General features: G+C 46.0%; 1 protein-coding gene across 1 annotated transcript; it reads left to right on the forward strand.

Annotated features, from left to right (window-relative positions):
• The first annotated feature begins 1845 nt into the window (after positions 1-1845).
• LOC141178710 (uncharacterized) lies at positions 1846-20021 on the forward strand. The gene is made up of 6 exons (XM_073660588.1): positions 1846-2001; positions 2131-2310; positions 2401-2524; positions 2608-2705; positions 15138-15228; positions 17253-20021. Exons 1-6 carry the CDS (start codon positions 1924-1926, stop codon positions 18776-18778), a joined length of 2097 nt encoding a protein of 698 aa, XP_073516689.1. The 5' UTR covers positions 1846-1923; the 3' UTR covers positions 18779-20021.
• The last annotated feature ends 1278 nt before the right edge of the window (positions 20022-21299 follow it).

A 21299-nucleotide genomic window follows, 5' to 3' on the forward strand; every position in this document is an offset into this window, starting at 1 on the left:
AGATCCGTAGCATCTCCATTTTTCGGGATCTGGGGCCGGGCGAGGGCTTATTTTTTGCCTGACGTTTTTATTGATACCATTTTGGGGTCGATCCGATGTTTTGATCGCCCATAATTGCATTTTATTGCAATGTTGCAGCGACCAAAAAACATAATTCTGGTGTTTGGAATTTTTTTCTTGTTACGTCGTTTACCGATCGGATTAATTATTTTTTTGTATTGATAGATCGGGCGATTCTGAACGCGGCAATACCAAATGTGTGTGTGGGGTTTATTTTTTATTATTCTATTTTGAATGGGGCAAAAGGGGGGGTGATTTAAACTTTTATACTTTTAATTTTTTTTTATATTTTTAAAAACTTTTTTTTTACACTTTTTGCTTGCTTCTATAGTCTCCATAGGAGACTAGAAGCAGCAACTGTCTGATTACCTCTGCTACATAGAAGCGATGAGCAGATCCCCTCTATGTAGCAGAAATGCTCCTTTGCTATTAGCGCTGACCACTAGGTGGCGCTCATAGCAATATTTTCATGACAACCACTGGGGTCTGCTGCAGACCCCGGGTTGCCATGCCCACCCATCAGTGACCCGCGATCACATAACTGGGTCACTGATGGGCGGGGTGACACACTTCCGGCGCGGCCCTGTGAAATGCCGCTGTCAGAGATTGACAGGCGTTTAACTGGTTAACAGCCGTGGGTGGATCGCGATTCCACCCGAGGCTGTTGCAGGCACATGTCAGCCGTATAAATCAGCTGACATGTGCCCGGTTCAGTGTGAGCTCAGCGCCGAAGCCTGTGCTGAACCCGGGGTGATGGCCTGAGGCGTACTAATATGCCCCAGGCCAGTAAGGGGTTAATCGAGGGGTACTAACAATTTTGACCACATGTGTAGCTCTATATTCATCCATACCACACAGTGTAGCATTAACTAGCCTGAGCTAATACTTGGATACCTATAGCACGTATACAGTAGAAATAAAAGATTTCATTATCATGTCAATTAAATTTCTTCTGGATCATAATTATTTCTGCTTTGACAATCAATTTTTTTTTTTTTACAAAGTAAGGGAGTAAGTATGGGCAGCAAATTTTCATGTCCAATGGGAGGAGCAACACATTTACCATGAGAAAAATATTTATAGCCCAAAAAATCATATCGTAAGGTCGATTTATCGACGACCTCCTCCTGATGTTGGGTGGCACACAGGAGGAGGCGTTGAAATTTGCACAAAATCTCAACAACAATGATTTCAATTTGAGATTCACACTTTGTTTTGAAACCCCATAAAACACTGTACATGGAAATTTTGGTATCAAATAACTCCTGTCTTTGTGGTCTTACAAACAAGCTTTTATAAATGCCTCAAACCTCTAAGTGTGAATCAGACCTGAGCTCTAACGTGATAGAAGATGACAGTCCGGTGAAGACGGGAAACATATAGACGGCCGGTGGTGATGTAGTCAGTGACGGACTCTGGCCAAATACGTTTATAGAGCCGTAGTAGAAGATGAAGATTTCGTCTTCATCATAAAGTAGTTATTTCTCATGTTACGTGTAATGAATATCTCCTGCAGTATTGCTAATGCCGATTCCAGTGTCGGTAAATGAGACGAGAATTAGCTTTATGGAAGATGAGTCTATGAGAAACGTATTCAACTGCAGACTCTGAAGAAGAAACTGCTTGTTATCTGTGGCCTAAAATATATAGGCTTTATTAGTAGATGTAAAGAAGAAAACTAGATACTGTAAAACCTAAATCTCCTCATATGTTTCCCTTATTATCTGCGGTAATTGTATTATTACACAGGATTTTTATGACGTTACATCTGCTCATCATCTTCTCATTCAGGTCTCTACAATATCAGATCCTCTCAGTGAATATCTTCTATATAAGAGAATTTTCCTGAATTACGCATCAAAGATGAATGTGGACACAGACAAGATGGCTGAGAAAATATTGCACCTCACCCTAGAGATCCTCTTCCGTCTTACTGGAGAGGTGAGAGATTCTGATGACGTCACATTACATCATTCTTATCTATGGGAATAACAGATGGACAGAACTGGAGAGGTGAGGACTCTGGAAATGTCTGTAGTGAGATTTATGAATGTGTCTCTCCATAACCAGGATTACACAGTAGTGAAGAAGACCTCTAGTGAGCGCTGTCAGGACCCTGTGTCTGAGGGATGGGGAAGAACCCTGAGCCCAATCACGGAGCTTCCACCTCACCCCCTGATGCATGAGGACATCAATGACCAGAAGATCCTAGATCTCACCTACAAGATGATTGAGCTGCTGACTGGAGAGGTGACACTGCTAGGAATGAGGAATGCTGGGTCATTTTATAGTAAAGCTATGAAGGGATCAGGGGGATGACTGTATCATTGTATGTGTCAGGTTCCTATAAGATGTCAGGATGTCGCTGTCTATTTCTCCATGGAGGAGTGGGAGTATTTAGAAGGACACAAAGATCTGTACAAGGACGTCATGATGGAGGTTCCCCAGCCCCTCACATCTCCAGGTAATAGACAGGACTAAATACACACGGCCTATAATTATCTGTATGTAAAGAATGAATTCAGTCCCTGTATTTGCTTCCTCTAGATCTATCCAGTAAGAGGACAACACCAGAGAGATGTCCCCGTCCTCTTCTTCCACTGGACTGTAAACAAGAAGACCCCAATGTTCCTCAGGATCATCAGGTAGATGGAGAGAAGGTGTCATGAGATCTCCCCTATGATGTGTAGATGGCTGTGAAGGTCTTGTGTTCGGTCTTGATTTATCCACCAGAATTATATGGTTTATACTTGTATAATGAGAACGGTGGAGATGGCAGGATTAGAGCTGATCGTTAGTGATGAGCGAGTGTATTCGTTAATATTCGCTTTTCACACTTATAGTACGGTATTCGGGTTACTCATGATTCTGCGAGTATTTGTGTACTCGCTTCGCTATATTCGGTTGTCCCGCCCTGTAGTTTTGGCGCCTCCTTTGCAGCCACTAAACATGCTGGGCTTCATAACCAATCACAGTAATGCCGCAGACATCTTGGTTGTGGCATTACTGTGATTGGCTGGCCACCCAGAGTCATAGGGTCTATTTAAGCCCTGCCGCCGCCCTTTTGTGCACATTGGATCTGGAGCCTGCATTCTATAAGCATAGGGAGAGATTGCTGAGCTGCTAGGGAGAGTGTTTAGGCCTCTTGATAAAACAAAAGCCCTTTTAAGGGCTACCTGCAATGTATACTAGTTCTGTGTTTAAAGGAGCCGCTCACTAGCTCCATAATACCATAAAAAATAGCTCTTTTCAGAGCTGAAGACACACGACAAAGTCAGAGTACAAGGAGGGAGAGATTGTGTGTTCTTCCAGTGTCCATATTAAAACAGCTCTTGTCAGAGGCAAAGCAATATTTTTCCAGCACACACAGAAGTAGCATTTTGTGCTGCCTTTTTTTTTTTTAGCACCGGTCTATTTTCCCTGCTGTTTTCGGGGGTCAGAGCCTACCTTCTGTCCATATTAGTCCACTTAAAAAAGCTTTTTGTGCCCTACACAAAGCAGTAGTCCAAACATTTCCTACTGCCTGCTACAAAGCATGCACCAGGCCATTTTAACCACTATTTTGGGGTGTCAGCCTGCCTTCTGTCCATGTTAGTCCACTTAAAAAATCATTGAATCATTGAGTGCCCTACACAAAGCAGTAGTCCAAACATTTCCTAATGCCTGCTACAAAGCACGCACCAGGCCATTTTAACCACTATTTTGGCTGTGACGGCTAGCTTGGATTGTGCCATCAACATCTGAAAATCTGTCAACAAAACCCAAAATGGCAAAATAGCCTGTTGTTAAGGGACGTGGACTTGGTGTTTTCAGTGGTGCGCGAGAAGGCACTCTGTGTTAGGGGTCAGAGCCTACCTTCTGTCCATATTAGTCCACTTAAAGTGTTTTGTGCTCTACACAAAGCAGTAGTCCAAACATTTCCTACTGCCTGCAACAAAGCACGCACCAGGCCATTTTAACACTATTTTTGGGGTGTCAGCCTGCCTTCTGTCCATATTAGTCTGCTTAAAAAATCATTGAGTGCCCTACACAAAGCAGAAGTCCAATCATTTCCTACTGCCTGGTTCAAAGCATGCACCAGGCCATTTTAACTACTATTTTGACTGTGACAGCTAGCTTGACTTGTGCCATCAACATCTGAAATTCTGTCAACAAAACCCAAAATGTCAAAAAAGACTGTTGTTAAGGGACGTGTCAGTGGTGCGCGAGAAGGCACTCAGTCTGTGTCAGGTGAGAAGAAGCTTGATGCATCCACTATATTCCTGGAAAAAGTTCCCGGTCTGAAACGTAAACGTGTGTGGAAACCACAAGAGCGAGAGCAGATTCTGTCTTGGATAGCAGACAAGGCCTCTAAGCATTTGTCAAGCAGCAACAAATCTTCCACGACCACACCGTCTACTGTGAATACACAGAAGACTGGCCCATCCAATCCTGAAGCTGGTTCTCCTTCCTCCAACCATTATCAGTCAACATGAGACATATGACCCCAAGCTTGGCCACTCCAAGGATCTGTTTGGTACGTATCCTTTGGTTGGCTCTGGACTATCACTGTGCAGCATTGAAGAGGGACAAGAGGAGGTAGCGTGCATTGATGCTTATGTATTTGAGGACCTATGGCCAGAAGAAAGATGCTTGGCGTAACATCATTTTTTGTCTCCAGAGGTAGAGGCTGATGATGATGAGACATCGTTGCTATCAGTTCAGCCTACAATGTCAACTGGGAAGGAGGATGAGATGGAAGACTAGGTAGTCGATGATGAGTCCACTGATCCGACCTGGACCTTTGGCATGCATAGCTATGACAGCAACTCAGAGGAAGACAGATATGTAGCAGCAACACAGGCACCAAGGAGTTTTGGTTTGCCCAGAGTGAGAACTGGGTCAACAGTTCCCAAGAGCACCCCCGCTGTGCGTCAAGTCAGCGCAAGGGGGCGTTCAGCTGCTGTGTGAAATTTTTTTTTCCTGAAAGTCCTTCAGAGAAAAACATTGTAGGCTGTAGCATCTGCTATACCAAGTTGAGCAGAGGCCAGGGCAAAGGCAACCTACATGCTCACCATCCAAGGCTCAAGTTCGATGCTTGCAAACCTATTCAGGAGACATAAATACAAAACAAAGACATCAGCCCACCACCTGGATATAGGAGTACTACCGGACTAAGGCACCCTGAAGGAAAAGACCCTCCAGAGACGGGCCGTCCTCTGGGCAGCCAGTCTTTCATACTCCAGAGAACGTACCTTCACCAGGCCACCTAAGGATGTTCCTACAAACTTCATCTGCACTTAGGATTTTACTCTGCGTCGAAACTTAAACTCGTGCTTTCCACATGAAATACCTGACCACTACACTTAGTATGAATAAAGTGGTTCGCTCCCTTCTCCCAAGGTCTCCGAACGCCCACCCAGCATAGGACAGAGTAGCCAGCCGTGGCCAACCTTGGAAGCTCCCACCCTATTGTACACCTCTGTATTAAAGGGACAATGAAGCACGAAGTGCTCCATGCTTTCCAGCATGTTAGCACAAGCCTCACGGGGGGCAATTCCTGTCCTCGTAGCTCCTGTACTTCAAATTGCCCCTTACACACAGCTTATCTTGGAAGCAGCGCCAAGTCAAGTCCCTGTACTTCTTGGGGATCCTGCTGGAATTTAACAAACTCAACCCAACCTCCAGATCCCGACTTGGGCAGTTCTTGAGGACCAATGGACTCTGAAAATAATAAGGCAAGACCCTCCTATCCACCGGTGGATCATTTTCAAAACTGGGGTAACATAAGCCGGGAGATGCCCATGCAGTGTGCGAAGATCTTTCAATCTTCCCCCTGAAGATTGATGGCTGAAACCATCCCTTGCTGGATAATACCCATGGAGGAGCCCTCTCCTTCCAGAGGTTTGCCACGTTAACTTTCAACAAGGTGTTCACTAGGAACACGACGGGGTTCACCATATCTAACCACCCTAGTCTCCTCATGCGGTAAGTGACCTCCCGCTTGACTAGGTTCAGTCTATTCCCCCATAACATCTGGAAGAACAGACTGTAGACCCATGTCCAGAGAGGCTCTGACAAGACACAGACGCTGCCCAGGTAGATTAGCAAGGGGAGCAGGAAAGCTTTGCACAGGCCAACCCTCTTCCTCAGTCTCAAAGACCAACCCTTCCATTGGTCCACTCTTTGGGCGACAACTTTGATTCTGCCTTCCCAGTTTTTCATGTGGTAATCACCTTGGCCGAATTCAGTGCCCAGGACTTTGGCGTGTTCTTGGGGTTCGGGGAGGGTGTCCAGAAGATCACCATCATTGCCTCCTCTTGTGAAGAAACAAAGATGGTGACATCGTCGCGTAGGCCACTACCCTGAAGATAGCCTCCAGCGCTGCCCTGCCCATCCGCACCCCTGCCAACGATCCAAAACCGATCCTTCTGAGGAAGGATCAATTGCAAAAGCATAAAGCAAAGGGCTAAGAGGACAGCCCTGACGGACATGAGATCCTACCCTGAAAGGTTGTCCAAGCCATCCATTTGTTTCAATTGACATCTCTCATGTTGGAGCCATGATTCATGTCAGTCCACTTGGTGCAACAGCTCTCCAAGGTGTGATCACTCCTTTTTAGATGCAGACTAACAAGCATATCTAATTTGATGCAGGTGTTAGTTTTGGAAATTAAAATTTACAGGGTGATTCCATATTTTTTTCCTCAGAATTGAGTGATTCCATAATTTTTTCCCTCTGCTTGGTCTGAAAAAAATTACCCTTACTGAGTACCACATTTTTAATCTTGATTTCTTTTAGTGTTTCTTAAAGCCCTAAAGTTGCAATTTGAAATAACTTTAGTTTTCTGACATGTCTGTGATCTCCTTTTTTTCAACAACATTAAACAACTGAATGAACATCCTCCGAGCCCGGTGATTCCATAATTTTTGCCAGGGGTTGTACAATGGAATCATTTAAGAGGGCCGTTGTAGATCAGTTGCTGAAAACATCACCCTCAGATAATGCTGGTGGCAGAGGTACCAGCTCTTTTCAACACCAAGGGATAATGGGGAGAGACACGAACACCAGCTCCAACGGAGGTGGGGGGGGAAATGTGCCCAAATTGGGCAATTTTCAATAATCCAGCAAACCAGCAAGGGCTATCTGTGCCTATAAAAATGCCCAGGAGGGATAAGTTGCAGGACATGGTCAAGGGTTACTTTAAGTGACCATACGTGTGTCCTTTCTGACCCTTCAGTTCCCTTTAATTATTGGATGTCTACGCTGAACACTTGGCCCGACCTCTCTTTATATGCCTTGGAGGTACTGGCCTGCCCGGCTGCTAGTGTGGTGTCTGAGCGTGTCTTCAGTTCTGCTGGGGAAATCATCATTGATGGGTGCACACGCCTCTCCACGGAAAATGCAGACCGACTTACTCTGATTAAATTCAACAAGGACTGGATATCTCCACAGTTTGTAATCCCTCCAGATGACTGCAAGCCAACCTAAATTCTCCAAAAATGCAGATTCATGCTACTGCTGTTAACGTCACCCCCTTCTCCTAAAAACAAGATTCCTTCCTTCGTCAACCATGACTCAGCCCATAGGGCTAATTTTTACAAACTATGCACATTTTGCAGTGGACAAACCAGGACAGTATTCCTACTCCCGCCTAACTACTATTTGTGATTGGAGACCCTTGGGATGGTGGCTTCCTGTGTCAACCACGACTCAGCCCATTGGGCTAATTTTTACAAACCCTATGCACATTGTGCAGTGGACAAATCTGGAATGTACAGTGGTCCTACCAAACTAATATTTGTCATTGGAGGTTGGAGGCCCTTGTCACAGGTTGTGCCACATTGTGACTGAGATAGGGAATACATATTCAATAGAAATGTACTGTCAGTCACCCTATTTGGCAAAAAACATGCCTGGCTTGTGCCACATGGTGACTGAGATAGGGGATACATATTTAATAGAAATTTACACCGACTGTTGATGACCGACTGATGGCCCTCTGAAAATTTGAATTGAGGGCCACAACTACTACAGTACTCCATCGTAGATAATGTTTGACAAGGGAGGCCCTTGTCAAGGAATCTCCCTGCACCTATGACACAGCCGCCAGGAGTAATTTTTGGAAGTACGATGCACATTCTGCACTGGACCAAGTAGTACAATATCAAGAAGTCTTCTCTTCCTATATAATCTGGGGAATATTGACAATCAAAATTTCTGAGCCATTTGGAGAAGCTTCACCAACCCATCCTGGAGGGGATCACCATATATCCTTTGTCCATTGACTTGCGCAAGTGATATATTTGGGCTCGTTATCCAGTTAACTAGTGCAGCTTTATTTTTCCGGTTCACTGAGTTCAGCCATACCTGAGGATCGCAGGCCATACTCACTGCTACGTTCTAGTACTCCATGTCTATTGGCTTTCTTCTCTGTAGTCTCTGCCCCTAAATTAGTTAAATAATACAGTGAGGGCCCTACAATATGAGTAAGTGAGGGAACTCTCAGATGTACATGAGGGACCTCCAAAATCTCTAGAGGAGGGCAATTCAAAATGTATGTTACAGGGCCACACGAGGTCTCTCACAAAACACAGCTCTCCTGCCTACTGCAAGGCCTCTGAAAATTTAAATTTAGGGCCGCAGTATCACGTGGTGGTGGTGGAGGAGGGTCAAGCCCAATGCTACAATGGGCACATTGTAAACTGCTATTGAATGTCTATTCCACTATCTGAGTGTCAATGATGGAGGGACCGCCCAAATGTCTAAGTAACAGCTGTCCCTCCAAATTGCATGTTACAGAGCCACCTGAGGCCTCTCAGGTCAAAGATCTACATACCTATTGGTGCTTTCTAGCTGTGCTTGTAAAGTGCTGGGGAATAGCGAACTGAAAAATGATTTATGACAGAGGGACCTACAAAATGTATAAGTCAGTGCCCTCCCAATTGTAAAAAGCGAAAAAAAGCCACAGCAGTATTTGTGAACAACGTCTAAAAGGGATATTTCAGCAGCAGAAGGGAAGGAAGGGAGACACAGATCCATTACTAGTGGGTAGGCGGAGCCCCACAGGATAGTTCACCTCAGATTAGAAAAAGTGACGACCGGCCCCTCCAGGTTAGGCTCCTCCTACTCCATGTCCTTCAGTCTAAAATTTGAGGTCGCAGAGGATAGTCGCTGCCTTTGCAGCTCCTCAGAAGAAATTTTTATTTTACATTTCCGGAGACCTGGACCCCCCGTGGTCTAGAGGTTTCAGGGGGTCTCGGCGCTGCTGGGACCCCTGACCCTCCCCTGGCAGATCTGCATACCCCCTAAAGAGGTCCCCGCAGAAGCCTGCCGGCCCCGGGGGATACAGGGCGCTTCCTGACAGAGACGCACACCGCTTCTGGGGGTCCCTGCGTGCTCCGCCGTGGGGGGGAGCAAAGGGCCACGGCGCCACACATCCCTGGGGGTCCCTGTGGCGCTCACCTGGGTAAGTGCTCTCAATGTTTGTTACTATTTTCATGTGGTGACTGCTGTTTTGTCCTTGCAGGACCGCTGCAGGCGTTTGTGTATTTCTCTGCTGGCAGGGGAGCAGGGACGGAGGAGCGCGGCCTCCGTTAGTATGCGGCGGCGGGGGGCGTGGCTTCGCGCCTTTTTGCTGCCTGTCATCATAGCTCAGACAGGAAGCGCCAGGAAAGCGCTTACTGTAACCTCGGTCACTGTACCCATTGTAAGGGGTTATTACCGCCTTACCCGCGACGCTCGCAACTGTGTGGGGGCATGTTGGATCAGGGACCTGGGGGCGTGGATCTCTCTCCTGGTCCGCTTCAGGATCGGTCACGCGTATCTGATACGCCGGGGTCTTCGACGGCCTCAGGTTCGACACTGGTCGGGGGTCTCAGTGATGTTAAAGTGGAGGCGCTCACTCGCTCCATTGATAGTCTGTCTGACCTCCTGGGTCATTGGGTATCAGCTAAGTCCCAACCGACTTCACGAGGCAAGAAGCGCCACAGGCCTGTGGTGGCGCTGTCTCCTCTGCACAGTGCGTCGGAGGCTTCGGAATCACCGACAGACTCTGCTGGTGAGATCTCCGATTCTGATGAAGAGGATCGGCAAGGGCGCTCTGCTTCGCTTTCGAGCCGCGTGGACGCTTTTATTGGGGCTATGCGGGAAGCGTTACAGCTGTCTGAAGAGGTGACGAGGCGCCCCGGCAAGTCGGCCCGGCTGTATCAGGAGTCACGTCAGGCTCGATCGACGTTGCTGGCGCACGATGAACTTAACGAGGCGGTGGAGAAGGAACGCCTGTGTCCGGATAAACGCTTCCAGGGGATGCGGTTTTTTGATGCCCTGTATCCCTGCTCCACGGAGATGATCGCTAATTGGGTCCCCTCTCCTGAAGTGGACGTGCCATTGTCTCAGCTGAGCAAATCCTCTTTGCTTCCTGTTAAAGGGAAGACGAGTCTACAGGAACCGCTGGACAGAAGGACGGAGTTAGCGGCGAAGTCCATCTACGAGGCCGCGGGTCATGGATTCCGAGCGGCCTTGGGGGCCATGTGGGCTGGTGAGGCTTCTCTGCGGTGGTTGGATCAGCTGCGGACGGCGTGGCAAGATGGGACTCCGCTGTCTGAGGTGGAAAGGCTCTTCCAGCTGTTGGAGGAGGCGGCCCGATATGGCAGGGACGCAGTGCTGGATACTACTTTGGTTCTGTCCAGGGCTCAATCCTCGGCCGTCACAGTCAGGAGAGCACTGAGGCTTAAACAGTGGACTGGAGACGCAGTATCCAAACAAGGTTTGCTGAGTCTGGCGTACAAGGGCGGTCAGCTTTTTGGTTCGGACCTCACGGAGCTGATTGCTAAGGCCAAGGCCAAGGATTCGGCCTTGCCGCAGCAGAAAGCAGCGGCTTCTACGTCTGGCAAGTCAAGTGCCGGTAGTGGTCGTCGGTCCTTTCGGCCCAGGGGACGGTTCGGTCAGCCCTCTTGGAGATCGGGTCGTCCCTCGTCTTCCGGAAAAAAGACCACCCAGAAATCCCGTACTCCCTGGAAACAGCATTTCCGTCAGTACAAATGGGAGGTTGACAAAAAACCCACTAAGGCGGATTGACGCCAGGAACCCTCTCGAGGGCTCTCGGGTGGGAGGTCGTCTGCTACAATTCGGGTCATTTTGGGCGTCCCACGTATCGGACGCCTGGGTGACGCGGGTTATGTCGGCAGGCTATTTCATAGAGTTTCATTCTCGACCCCCGGACAGGTTTAGTCAGTCACGCATCCCGTCCGAGCCCAATATGGCTGCCGCACTGCTGCGGGAGGTCGACTCTCTTCTGCAGCAGGGTGTGGTGGTTCCGGTTCCGCTGGAGGACCGGGGAAGGGGGTTTTATTCCAACCTTTTTGTGATCCCCAAAATGGAGGACAAGTTTCGCCCCATTCTGGACCTCAAAGAATTGAATGTTCATGTCCGGACCCGGAAATTCCGTATGGAGTCTCTTCGCTCTGTCGTAGTGGCCCTGTCGCAGTACGATTTCTTGGTGTCGATTGACATCCGCGACGCCTATTTGCATGTCCCTATCGGCAGGGCTCACCAGCGCTTCCTGCGTTTTGCCATAGGTCAGGCCCATTACCAGTTTGTGGCCCTACCTTTCGGGTTGGCCTCGGCGCCCAGGGTTTTTACAAAGATTCCGGCGCCGCTCATGGCGCTCCTTCGAAGGCAAGGGGTTACGATTCTCCCCTACCTGGACGACCTGTTAATTGTGTCGCCCACAGCGGAGGAGGCGCTGACGGCTCGCGATCTCTCCCTTCAGCACCTAGAGGACTTCGGGTGGCTGGTCAATTGGAAGAAGTCGTCATTGGAGCCATCGCAGTCAATCCTGTTCTTGGGGATGCATTTCGACACGGTACGAGCAGTGGTGTCCCTGCCTCCGGACAAACAAGCGAACCTTCGTCACCATGTCCAGGCTATGAGGTCGGCAATGGCGATGTCCCTTCGGGAGTGTATGCGCCTTCTGGGTCTGATGGTGGCGGCAATGGAAGCGGTACCGTTTGCACAATTTCATTCCCCTGGGTCTCCAAGATCTTATTCTGACCCGTTGGGATCGATCGCCGGCTTCGCTAGATCGCTGTGTCGGTATCTTCCGCAGGATGTGAGAGTCTCTTGAATGCTGGGGAAATCCTTCCTCCTCCCACGGTGGTCGGTCATTACCACCGATGCCAGCCTGTCTGGCTGGGGGGGGTTTGGAACGATCTCTGGGTTCAGGGGGTCTGGTCATCAGAGGAGTCGTCTCTGCCGATCAACATCCTGGAGTTGAGAGCGATATTTCTCTACCTCCGACATTGGACGGTCCCTTTGAGCGGTCTGCTGGTCCGGATTCAGACGGACAATGCGACAGCTGTCCCATATATCAACCATCAGGGCAGGACGAGGAATTCGACTCATGATGGAGGTCTCTCGGATCCTGGTATGGGTCGAGTCCAGGGTTCCAGCCATCTCCGCGATTCACATCCCAGGAGTGCTGAATATCACGGCGGACTTACTCAGTCGCGAGCAGGTGGATCCCGGAGAATGGAGCCTTCATCCGGAAGTTTTTACACTGCTGTGCTCCCTTTGGGGGACTCCCCAAGTGGACTTGATGGCATCCAAGCTGAACGCCAGGATTCCGACGTTCATGTCCAGGTACAGGGACCCGGAGGCTGTGGCGGTAGATGCTCTAGTGGCCCCGTGGGACCAGTTCGAGCTGATCTACGTGTTTCCGCCGGTATCCTTACTTCCTCTGGTGATCCGGCGGGTCAAACTCGAACGAATTTTGACGATTTTGGTGGCGCCGGATTGGCTGCGGAGGGCGTGGTATTCAACGCTGGTGTCTCTTCTGGCGGCGCCTCCGTTTCCACTGCCTCTTCGTCCGGACCTGTTAACCCAAGGGCCCATTTGCCATCCGGACCTGAAGTCGCTTCGTTTGACGGCGTGGCACTTGAGACTGAGATCTTGACCTGTCGTGGGTTTTCGGCCGAGGTCATTACCACCTTGCGGGTGCAGAGGTCCAGCTACGACTAGGATTTATCACAGAACTTGGGAGGGCTTCTATTCATGGTGTTCTGGAATGTCAAGGAACCCGAGGGTTTTTTCCATTCCCAACTTCTTGGCTTTTCTGCAATGTGGTTTGGCCAAGGGTCTGGCGGTTGGTACCTTGCGGGGTCAGGTATCTGCGCTATCTGTGCTTTTTCGGAAGGCTATTGCCTCGCGCAAGGATGTGCGTTCGTTTTGTCGTGGGGTTGCACGTCAGTTTCCGCCTTGGAGGGCGTTTGTGGCTCCTCGGCGGCTCAATCTAGTCTTGGAGGCGCTTCAGCATGGGCCGTTTGAGCCTATGGATTCAGCTAATCTTTACTTGCTTTCTTGGAAGGTGGCCTTCCTGGTGGCGGTCACCTCCTTGAGAAGGGTTTCTGAGTTGGCGGCACTGTCTTGCTCACCCCCTTTTCTGGAGTTCCACTCGGATTGCGTGGTGCTTCGTACCCGTGGCGATTTTTTGCCTAAGGTGGTGTCGCGTTTCCACGTCAATCAGGATATTTTGTTGCCCTCCCTCTGTCCGAATCCGAAGAGTCCAAAGGAGCGAGCCTTGCACTCGTTGGATTTGGTGCGGGCATTGAAGTTCTACCTTACAATCACGCAAGGGTTTCGGAAGTCGGACTCTCTTTTTGTGATTCCTGCTGGTCGTCGACGTTGTCAGCGGGCTTCCAAGGTCACTATAGCTCGGTGGATACGTTCGGCTATTCTAGAGGCGTACTGGCTCAAGGGCGAGCCTTGTCCGGTTAAGGTTCGAGCTCATTCCACGAGAGCTGTTGGTTCGTCGTGGGCTTTTCGTCAGGGGGCCTCTGCAGCGGAGCTCTGCCGGGCAGCTACCTGGCGCTCCGTTCACACTTTTACAAAATTTTATAAAGTGGACGTGAGTGCTTCCGCCGATGCGGCCTTGGGACACAGGGTCCTGCAGGCGGCGGTGGTTTAGGTTAGCTCTTTATATCGTTTTCGGCGCTTGTTGTGCGCTTGCCTAAGTTGTTGGGGTTTGGCGATTCTGCCACTGTTTCCCACCCTTGAGTTCTGGACTGCTTTGGGACGTTCCACTAGTAATGGATCTGTGTCTCCCTTCCTTCCCTTCTGCTGCTGAAAGACGGATTTTGGTAAGACCTTACCTGTAAAATCCTTTTCAGCGAAGGAAGGAAGGGAGACACAGCACCCTCCCATGGCAGAAGTGTATTATGGTTTCTCTAGATGCGGCGCGACTCCCTCCTGATGGCGGTCATCTGGTCTGGGGTTGGCGCACTAGGGCTCTGTTCCAGCATTGCCAGCTCATCGCAGTTGTCAGGTCCAGTGAGTAGTGTCTGGGACTGTGTGTTTTTTCTGTTTCTGCATAACCTGTTCTCTCGCATTTCTGAATTTTCGGAAGGGGTTGTGTTGTTCCCCTGGTGTTGTCTGCTCTTCCTTAGCTTGTGTACGGACTGGAGAACATGGGAGTAGGAGGAGCCTAAGCTGGAGGGGCCGGTCGTCACTTTTTCTAATCTGAGGTGAACTATCCTGTGGGGCTCCGTCTGCCCACTAGTAATGGATCTGTGTCTCCCTTCCTTCCTTCGCTAAAAAGGATTTTACAGGTAAGGTCTTACCAAAATCCGTCTTTTTTTGGCTTCTCTGGTTTATTTAGCTTTATATACAAGTGATTGTGCAGGAAAAACTGTTTCTTAACCTTTTTGGCCTGTTAAATGCAATTTAGGTTAGATTTGGTAGTTGTTCTTGTGTGTCTGTAAAAGTGGCGTAACACTGCGACAAACTTATTCCCAGAAACCATATGTGAGTCAGAAATGCATGCAGGAATATTCTCCAGGCTCTTCCCACTCTGTTTCATCACTTTCCCATCCATTTCAGCCTTTTCCTCAGACCCCCAGACCTCTTTTTAGGGTCTAGCAGAAAATTACTCGCATTTCCCATTGACTTACATTGTACTCGCTATTCGGAACGAATACGCGATTATTACAAAGTACTCGTTACTAGTATAGCGATTACGAATATTACGGTACTCGCTCATCACTACTGATCATAGATGTGACTTCTCCATCTGTCTGTGACTTTTACAATATTCATTTCAGGGTGAAGATCTGTCCTATATTAATACTACAGAGACATATGTGAGGGGTGATGAGCGGTGTAAAGATGAGATTCCTACAGATAACCGTCCAGGTGAGTAGTAACCACTAAATGCAGAGAAGTCACAGATTCTTCTCAGTCACAGGCTGTGGCTGGTTTACCGGTCATTTAGTCCAGCTGTATCACGATCGTGTGATAACCATTTTGCATCTAGACCAAAACATTGTCCTCCACCAAAAACTGTTCAATGAACTTACAACCTGGAAGATCCACCTACCAACTGAAATTAGAAGATCCTGACTCTTACCTGCCCAGATCTGTAAACTACCAATCCAAATGACAGCATATGTAGAAAGTGCTGACAAGTTAGAAAATCACTTGAAGAAAAATATTATGATTGGCCTGTAAGAGAAAGCAGAGGGTAATGATGCTGTTGGCTTCCTAGATCCCTGATATCTTATTGGATGAATCTACCTTCTCTCCCTTCTGTGCTGCTGAATGTCCTCATATGGTCCCTACAAGACCAGGTCCAGTCTTTCTGGCCAAACTTCGCTTTTATGATTGGCAACATTAAATGTGCAGTGAGGCCAAGTGTGAATTTCTGTACAATAACAACAGAGTTTCCCTTTATCCTGACTTTTCAATTTCTTTTTAAACCAAATAACTTCAAATAGATGAAATATACAAAAAAACATTACACCTGTGCCATGATATATCTCTAAGCTGTGTGCGGCTGATGGCTGTAAAAAAATTTATTCATGCCTGTAGGAGATATGTTGGCATGACTCGAGCCCTGGTTTCATGGATTCACTCGTCATAAATTATATTATCGATCCTAAAGAATTTATATACAATTTATCCTGAAATGGGGACCATTAATACTTTCTCTACTCTTCTGGTCAGGAGTCATAGTAGCTCCAACGGTCCACCATAGATAAGTGCAACTCTGGTTTAGTGTTGGAGTCGTCGTCCCCCCCCCCAAGCATACATTCTTGTTGGGGATGTAACATATTTTTTTATTCCCTTTTTTTTTTATAAAGGTTCATTCTGTATGATAGTTTGATTGTGGTGGGATTGGCCTGCCCCACTTAACTCCGTAATTCCCTGGTAGTCTTTCAAAAAAGGTCTCCATTGTCTCTTCCAAATGCCCGCGTTCTAAATTTGACACCTCAGCTCTGCACTATTATAAAAAGTTCTCATTAAATGTATATTTCTTCTTGAGACTCATTTGACAGAAAATATTGTCCCTTACTATAGTTTAAATTGCAGAAGCTACCAAGAAGCATACTCTAATTACCCCAGAGAGGTTTCACCACTATTTTTTTTTTTTGATCTTTTCATTACATGTGTTATTGTCTATAGTCAAAGTTTTGCCCATCACCCTTTAACCCCTCTATATGGATCTATACTTACACAAAGACCCCTAGGCTTGGACTTGGAGTTGCCTGCTGTTCTGTGGTGTGAGATTACAAGAAGAATAGTCAGGTTACCGGATCAGAACCAGGAGGGCAGAGAAAATACAAAATCAGAAGACACAATAGTAGTCCGTAAACGGGCTGGGATCACAAGAAGAAACTAAGAAGAAAATGCAGAACACTGGAGCTGAACACAGAGGACTTAACCAGCAGAGAACAAGGCTGTATCAGGCAGCTTCTGGCATTATGCATGAGCTTTAGTAGGGTGTGGTGCTTTCCATTTGAGTTAAGCAGGGAGCATATTTGACTTTGGGAGAGTGGATATTGCTGGATTGGTTTATAGAAGCCATGTTGCTTTTCAAGAGTTTTTGAGCCACTAATGATGTGGAAGCCTCTGTTTTTCCATTGACACATGATGGACCTGAGTGGAGGCTTGTTTTTGTGAGATTAGTAGAATTTTTTACTGGTATCATTTTCACATATTTCATATTTGGGAGGCAGAATGAACAAACAGTTGAACACCACGCTCTACTGGCTCATGCTATGAGGTTTTCTATTAGACTGTGAACTGTCATTGTCTTGGTGAATAATTCAATATTTTTACATAACTTGCCATTTGTACCAACAGTTTAAGTAGAAATGTTCAAAAATATACATTTCAAGAATATTTTATTCAAATGTAATATTTTTTTTACTTAGCAGATGACTGTACTAGGAGATCAGAGGGACAGCTGACATCTTCAATTTTCAAATCAGATGAGCTTGAGATCTCACAGGATACAATTGAAGTGAATGCCATTACTCCAGATATACCATCATCCCTTCACAGCAAAGATGTGTCATCTGATCCTTTGAAACAGGTCCTATCTTCTGGTTCATTACCGACTACTATGGAAAATCAAAGTCACAAAATAAGTATTAAAAAAGTAATTGCTCCTAAAGCTAAGAAGCCATTTGCACGGTCAGAATATAGAAATATTTTTCCCCTCAAAAAGTTTTTTCTTAAACATCAAAAAATTCACACAGCAAAGAATAGATTTTCTTGTTTCAAGTGTATGAAATGTTTTAACAAGAAAGCAAGTCTTCTTAGTCACCAAAGAACTCACACAGGGGAGAAGCCTTTTTCCTGTTCAGAATGTGGGAAATGTTTTACAGAGAAATCAAATCTTGTTAAGCACCAGAGAACTCACACAGGGGAGAAGCCTTTTTCATGTTCAGAATGTGGAAAATATTTTACAGAGAAATCAAGTCTTATCAAACATCAGAGAATTCACACAGGGGAGAAGCCTTTTTCATGTTCAGAATGTGGAAAATGTTTTAATCGGAAAGCGCATCTTGATAGACATCAGAGAATACACACAGGAGAGAAGGCTTTTTCCTGTTCAGAATGTGGGAAATGTTTTTTCTGGAAAGAGTATCTTCATAGACATCAGAGAACTCACACAGGGAAGATGCCTTTTTCATGTTCAGAATGTGGGAAATGTTTTACAGGCAAATCAAATCTTGTTAAGCACCAGAAAACTCACACAGGAGAGAAGCCTTTTTCATGTTCAGAATGTGGGAAATATTTTACAGAGAAATCAAGTCTTCTCAAACATCAGAGAATTCACACAGGGGAGAAGCCTTTTTCATGTTCAGAATGTGGGAAATGTTTTACAGGGAAATCAAATCTTGTTATGCACCAGAGAACTCACACAGGAGAGAAGCCTTTTTCATGTTCAGAATGTGGGAAATATTTTACAGAGAAATCAAGTCTTATCAAACATCAGAGAATTCACACAGGGGAGAAGCCTTTTTCATGTTCAGAATGTGGAAAATGTTTTAACCGGAAAGCGCATCTTGATAGACATCGGAGAACTCACACAGGGGAGAAGCCTTTTTCATGTTCAGAATGTGGAAAATGTTTTAACCGGAAATCAGATCTTGTTACACATCAGAGCACTCACACAGGGGAGAAGCCTTTTTCATGTTCAGAATGTGGGAAATGTTTTAACAACAAATCTGCTCTTGTTAGACATCAGATAACTCACACGGGGGAAAAGCCTTTTTCATGTTCAGAATGTGGGAAATGTTTTAACCAGAAATCAAATCTTCTTAGTCACCAGAGAACGCACACAGGGGAGAAGCCTTTTTCCTGTTCAGAATGTGGGAAATTTTTTAACCGGAAAACGCATCTTGATAGACATCAGAGAAGTCACAGAGGGGAGAAGCCTTTTTTATATCCTTAATGCGGAAAATGTTTTACTTGAAAAGACACACTTTTAGCAAGAAAAAATCTTGCTAATAAGTGACTGTGTCCTATAGACTGGAGGTAGCTTCCTGTGACTGAGAAAAATGAGCCAGTGTCCTTCCTGATCAGTGAGAGAACTGCTCTCTCCTCAAGCCCCACACTTATCTGACTGGTGCAGAGGAGGAGAGGAAGGTATACAGAGGCTGCAGTCCTGACTGAGCAGCTGAAGAACCTAGCTCATGGACCTTTCAGATCATGTAACACTGTTTTAAATATTTTTAAAAGTCAGGTTCCATTATGAACTGAGCCGTTTCTTAATGAGTTTGACCTCCTGAATTCAAATTGTACAATTGAGTTTTCCTTTTACTGCTACATATAATTAATGATAAAAGTTTCAGTACTTTGAAACATTATTATTTTTGTAAATATACAGATGCAGCATATTTTGTTATGCCAATTTTCTGATATTTAGTTAGAGAAAACTTAGAAACAATTCAAACAATTAAAACCTGTCTAAACCCTATTGCGAATTTTAAACAGTTACTGAAATTGCACCACAAAATTAGTCCTCATTCAGTGACAACTGTTTTTTTTGCTTGTTTCTTGTTCTCCTGTATCAGATCATCTCTTAAAATTATGCAACAGTAATCTGCAAGCATTGATGGATTTCATTTTCCTTTATATCTTTTCTCCATAGCTGCAATATCTTGGTTACATTTCTCACCATCCTCGTCTCTCACTACTTCACAGTTTGGTGAAAGAAAAGTCTAGATTGTAAGAAATGAATCATTAAGGACATGTTACAGCCAAGATCCTTATATGTTTTGAGGAGAAACAATACCAACTCCTCATAGTTACTGTATCTGCTCGAGTTTCCCAAAAAGTTAGTTACCGCAAATGCAAATGTAAACCATACAGCCTTTTCCTTGCCCTGCAACAAATGAAGAAATTCCTCATGTTGAAGAAGCTTACAAATCTGAAGTCCAATAAAGACTCCTTCTTTTATATTTGCTTCATCTTAACCTTGGAAAGTTATCAATCAGATGCATGAATGCTTTTACATTTTTATCCATAGCATTTAAAAAGTTCTTCATTTGGCCCAACTTGATAAGATTTTGTTACCACCATTGCCTAGGTGGGTCCTCAACTTCTGGATGCAGGACAGTTAACTCCCTTGCTGAAGTGAATGTCAGAGAGGCCAGTCCTTTTTTTTGGAGCAATATTCTCTTGCATGACTATCCCACTCACACAGAAAGCAGCAGTACTTTTGTGCAACAACCCTGACAACATACAGTACAGTCCAAAAGTTTGGACACACCTTATCATTTAAAGATTTTTCTGTATTTTCATGACTATGAAAATTGTACATTCACACTGAAGGCATCAAAAGTATGAATTGACACATGTGGAATTATATACTTAACAAAAAAGTGTGAAACAACTGAAAATATGTCTTATATTCTAGGTTCTTCAAAGTAGCCATCTTTTGCTTTGATGACTGTTTTGCACACTCTTGGCATTCTCTTGATGAGCTTCAAGAGGTAGTCACCGGAAATGGTCTTCCAACAATCTTGAAGGAGTTCCCAGAGATGCTTAGCACTTGTTGGCCCTTTTGCCTTCACTCTGCGGTCCAGCTCACCCCAAACCATCTCGATTGGGTTCAGGTCTGGTGACTGTGGAGGCCAGGTCATCTGGCGTAGCACCCCATTACTCTCATTCTTGGTCAAATAGCCCTTACACAGCATGGAGGTGTGTTTGGGGTCATTGTCCTGTTGAAAAATAAATGATGGTCCAACTAAATGCACACCGGATGGAATAGCATGCCGCTGCAAGATGCTGTGGTAGCCATGCTGGTTCAGTATGCCTTCAATTTTGAATAAATCCCCAACAGTGTCACCAGCAAAGCACCCCCACACCATCACACCTCCTCCTCTATGCTTCACGGTGAGAACCAGGCATGTAGAGTCCATCCGTTCACCTTTTCTGCGTCGCACGAAGACACGGTGGTTGGAACCAAAGATCTCAAATTTGGACTCATCAGACGAAAGCACAGATTTCCACTGGTCTAATGTCCATTCCTTGAGTTCTTTAGCCCAAACAAATCTCTTCTGCTTGTTGCCTGTCCTTAGCAGTGGTTTCCTAGCAGCTATTTTACCATAAAGGCCTGCTGCACAAAGTCTCCTCTTAACAGTTGTTGAAGAGATTTGTCTGCTGCTAGAACTCTGTGTGGTATTGACCTGGTCTCTAATCTGAGCTGCTGTTAACCTGCGATTTCTGAGGCTGGTGACTCAGATAAACTTATCCTCAGAAGTAGAGGTGACTCTTGGTCTTCCTTTCCTGGGGCGGTCCTCATGTGAGCCAGTTTCTTTGTAGCTCTTGATGGTTTTTGCAACTGCACTTGGGGACACTTTCAAAGTTTGCCCAATTTTTCACACTGACTGGCCTTCATTTCTTAAAGTAATGATGGCCACTTGTTTTTCTTTACTTAGCTGCTTTTTTCTTGCCATAATACAAATTCT

This window comes from Phyllobates terribilis, unplaced genomic scaffold, assembly GCF_046119375.1.
Source record: "Phyllobates terribilis strain yellow unplaced genomic scaffold, ASM4611937v1 Scaffold_29__1_contigs__length_15306474, whole genome shotgun sequence".
NCBI lineage: Eukaryota > Metazoa > Chordata > Amphibia > Anura > Dendrobatidae > Phyllobates > Phyllobates terribilis.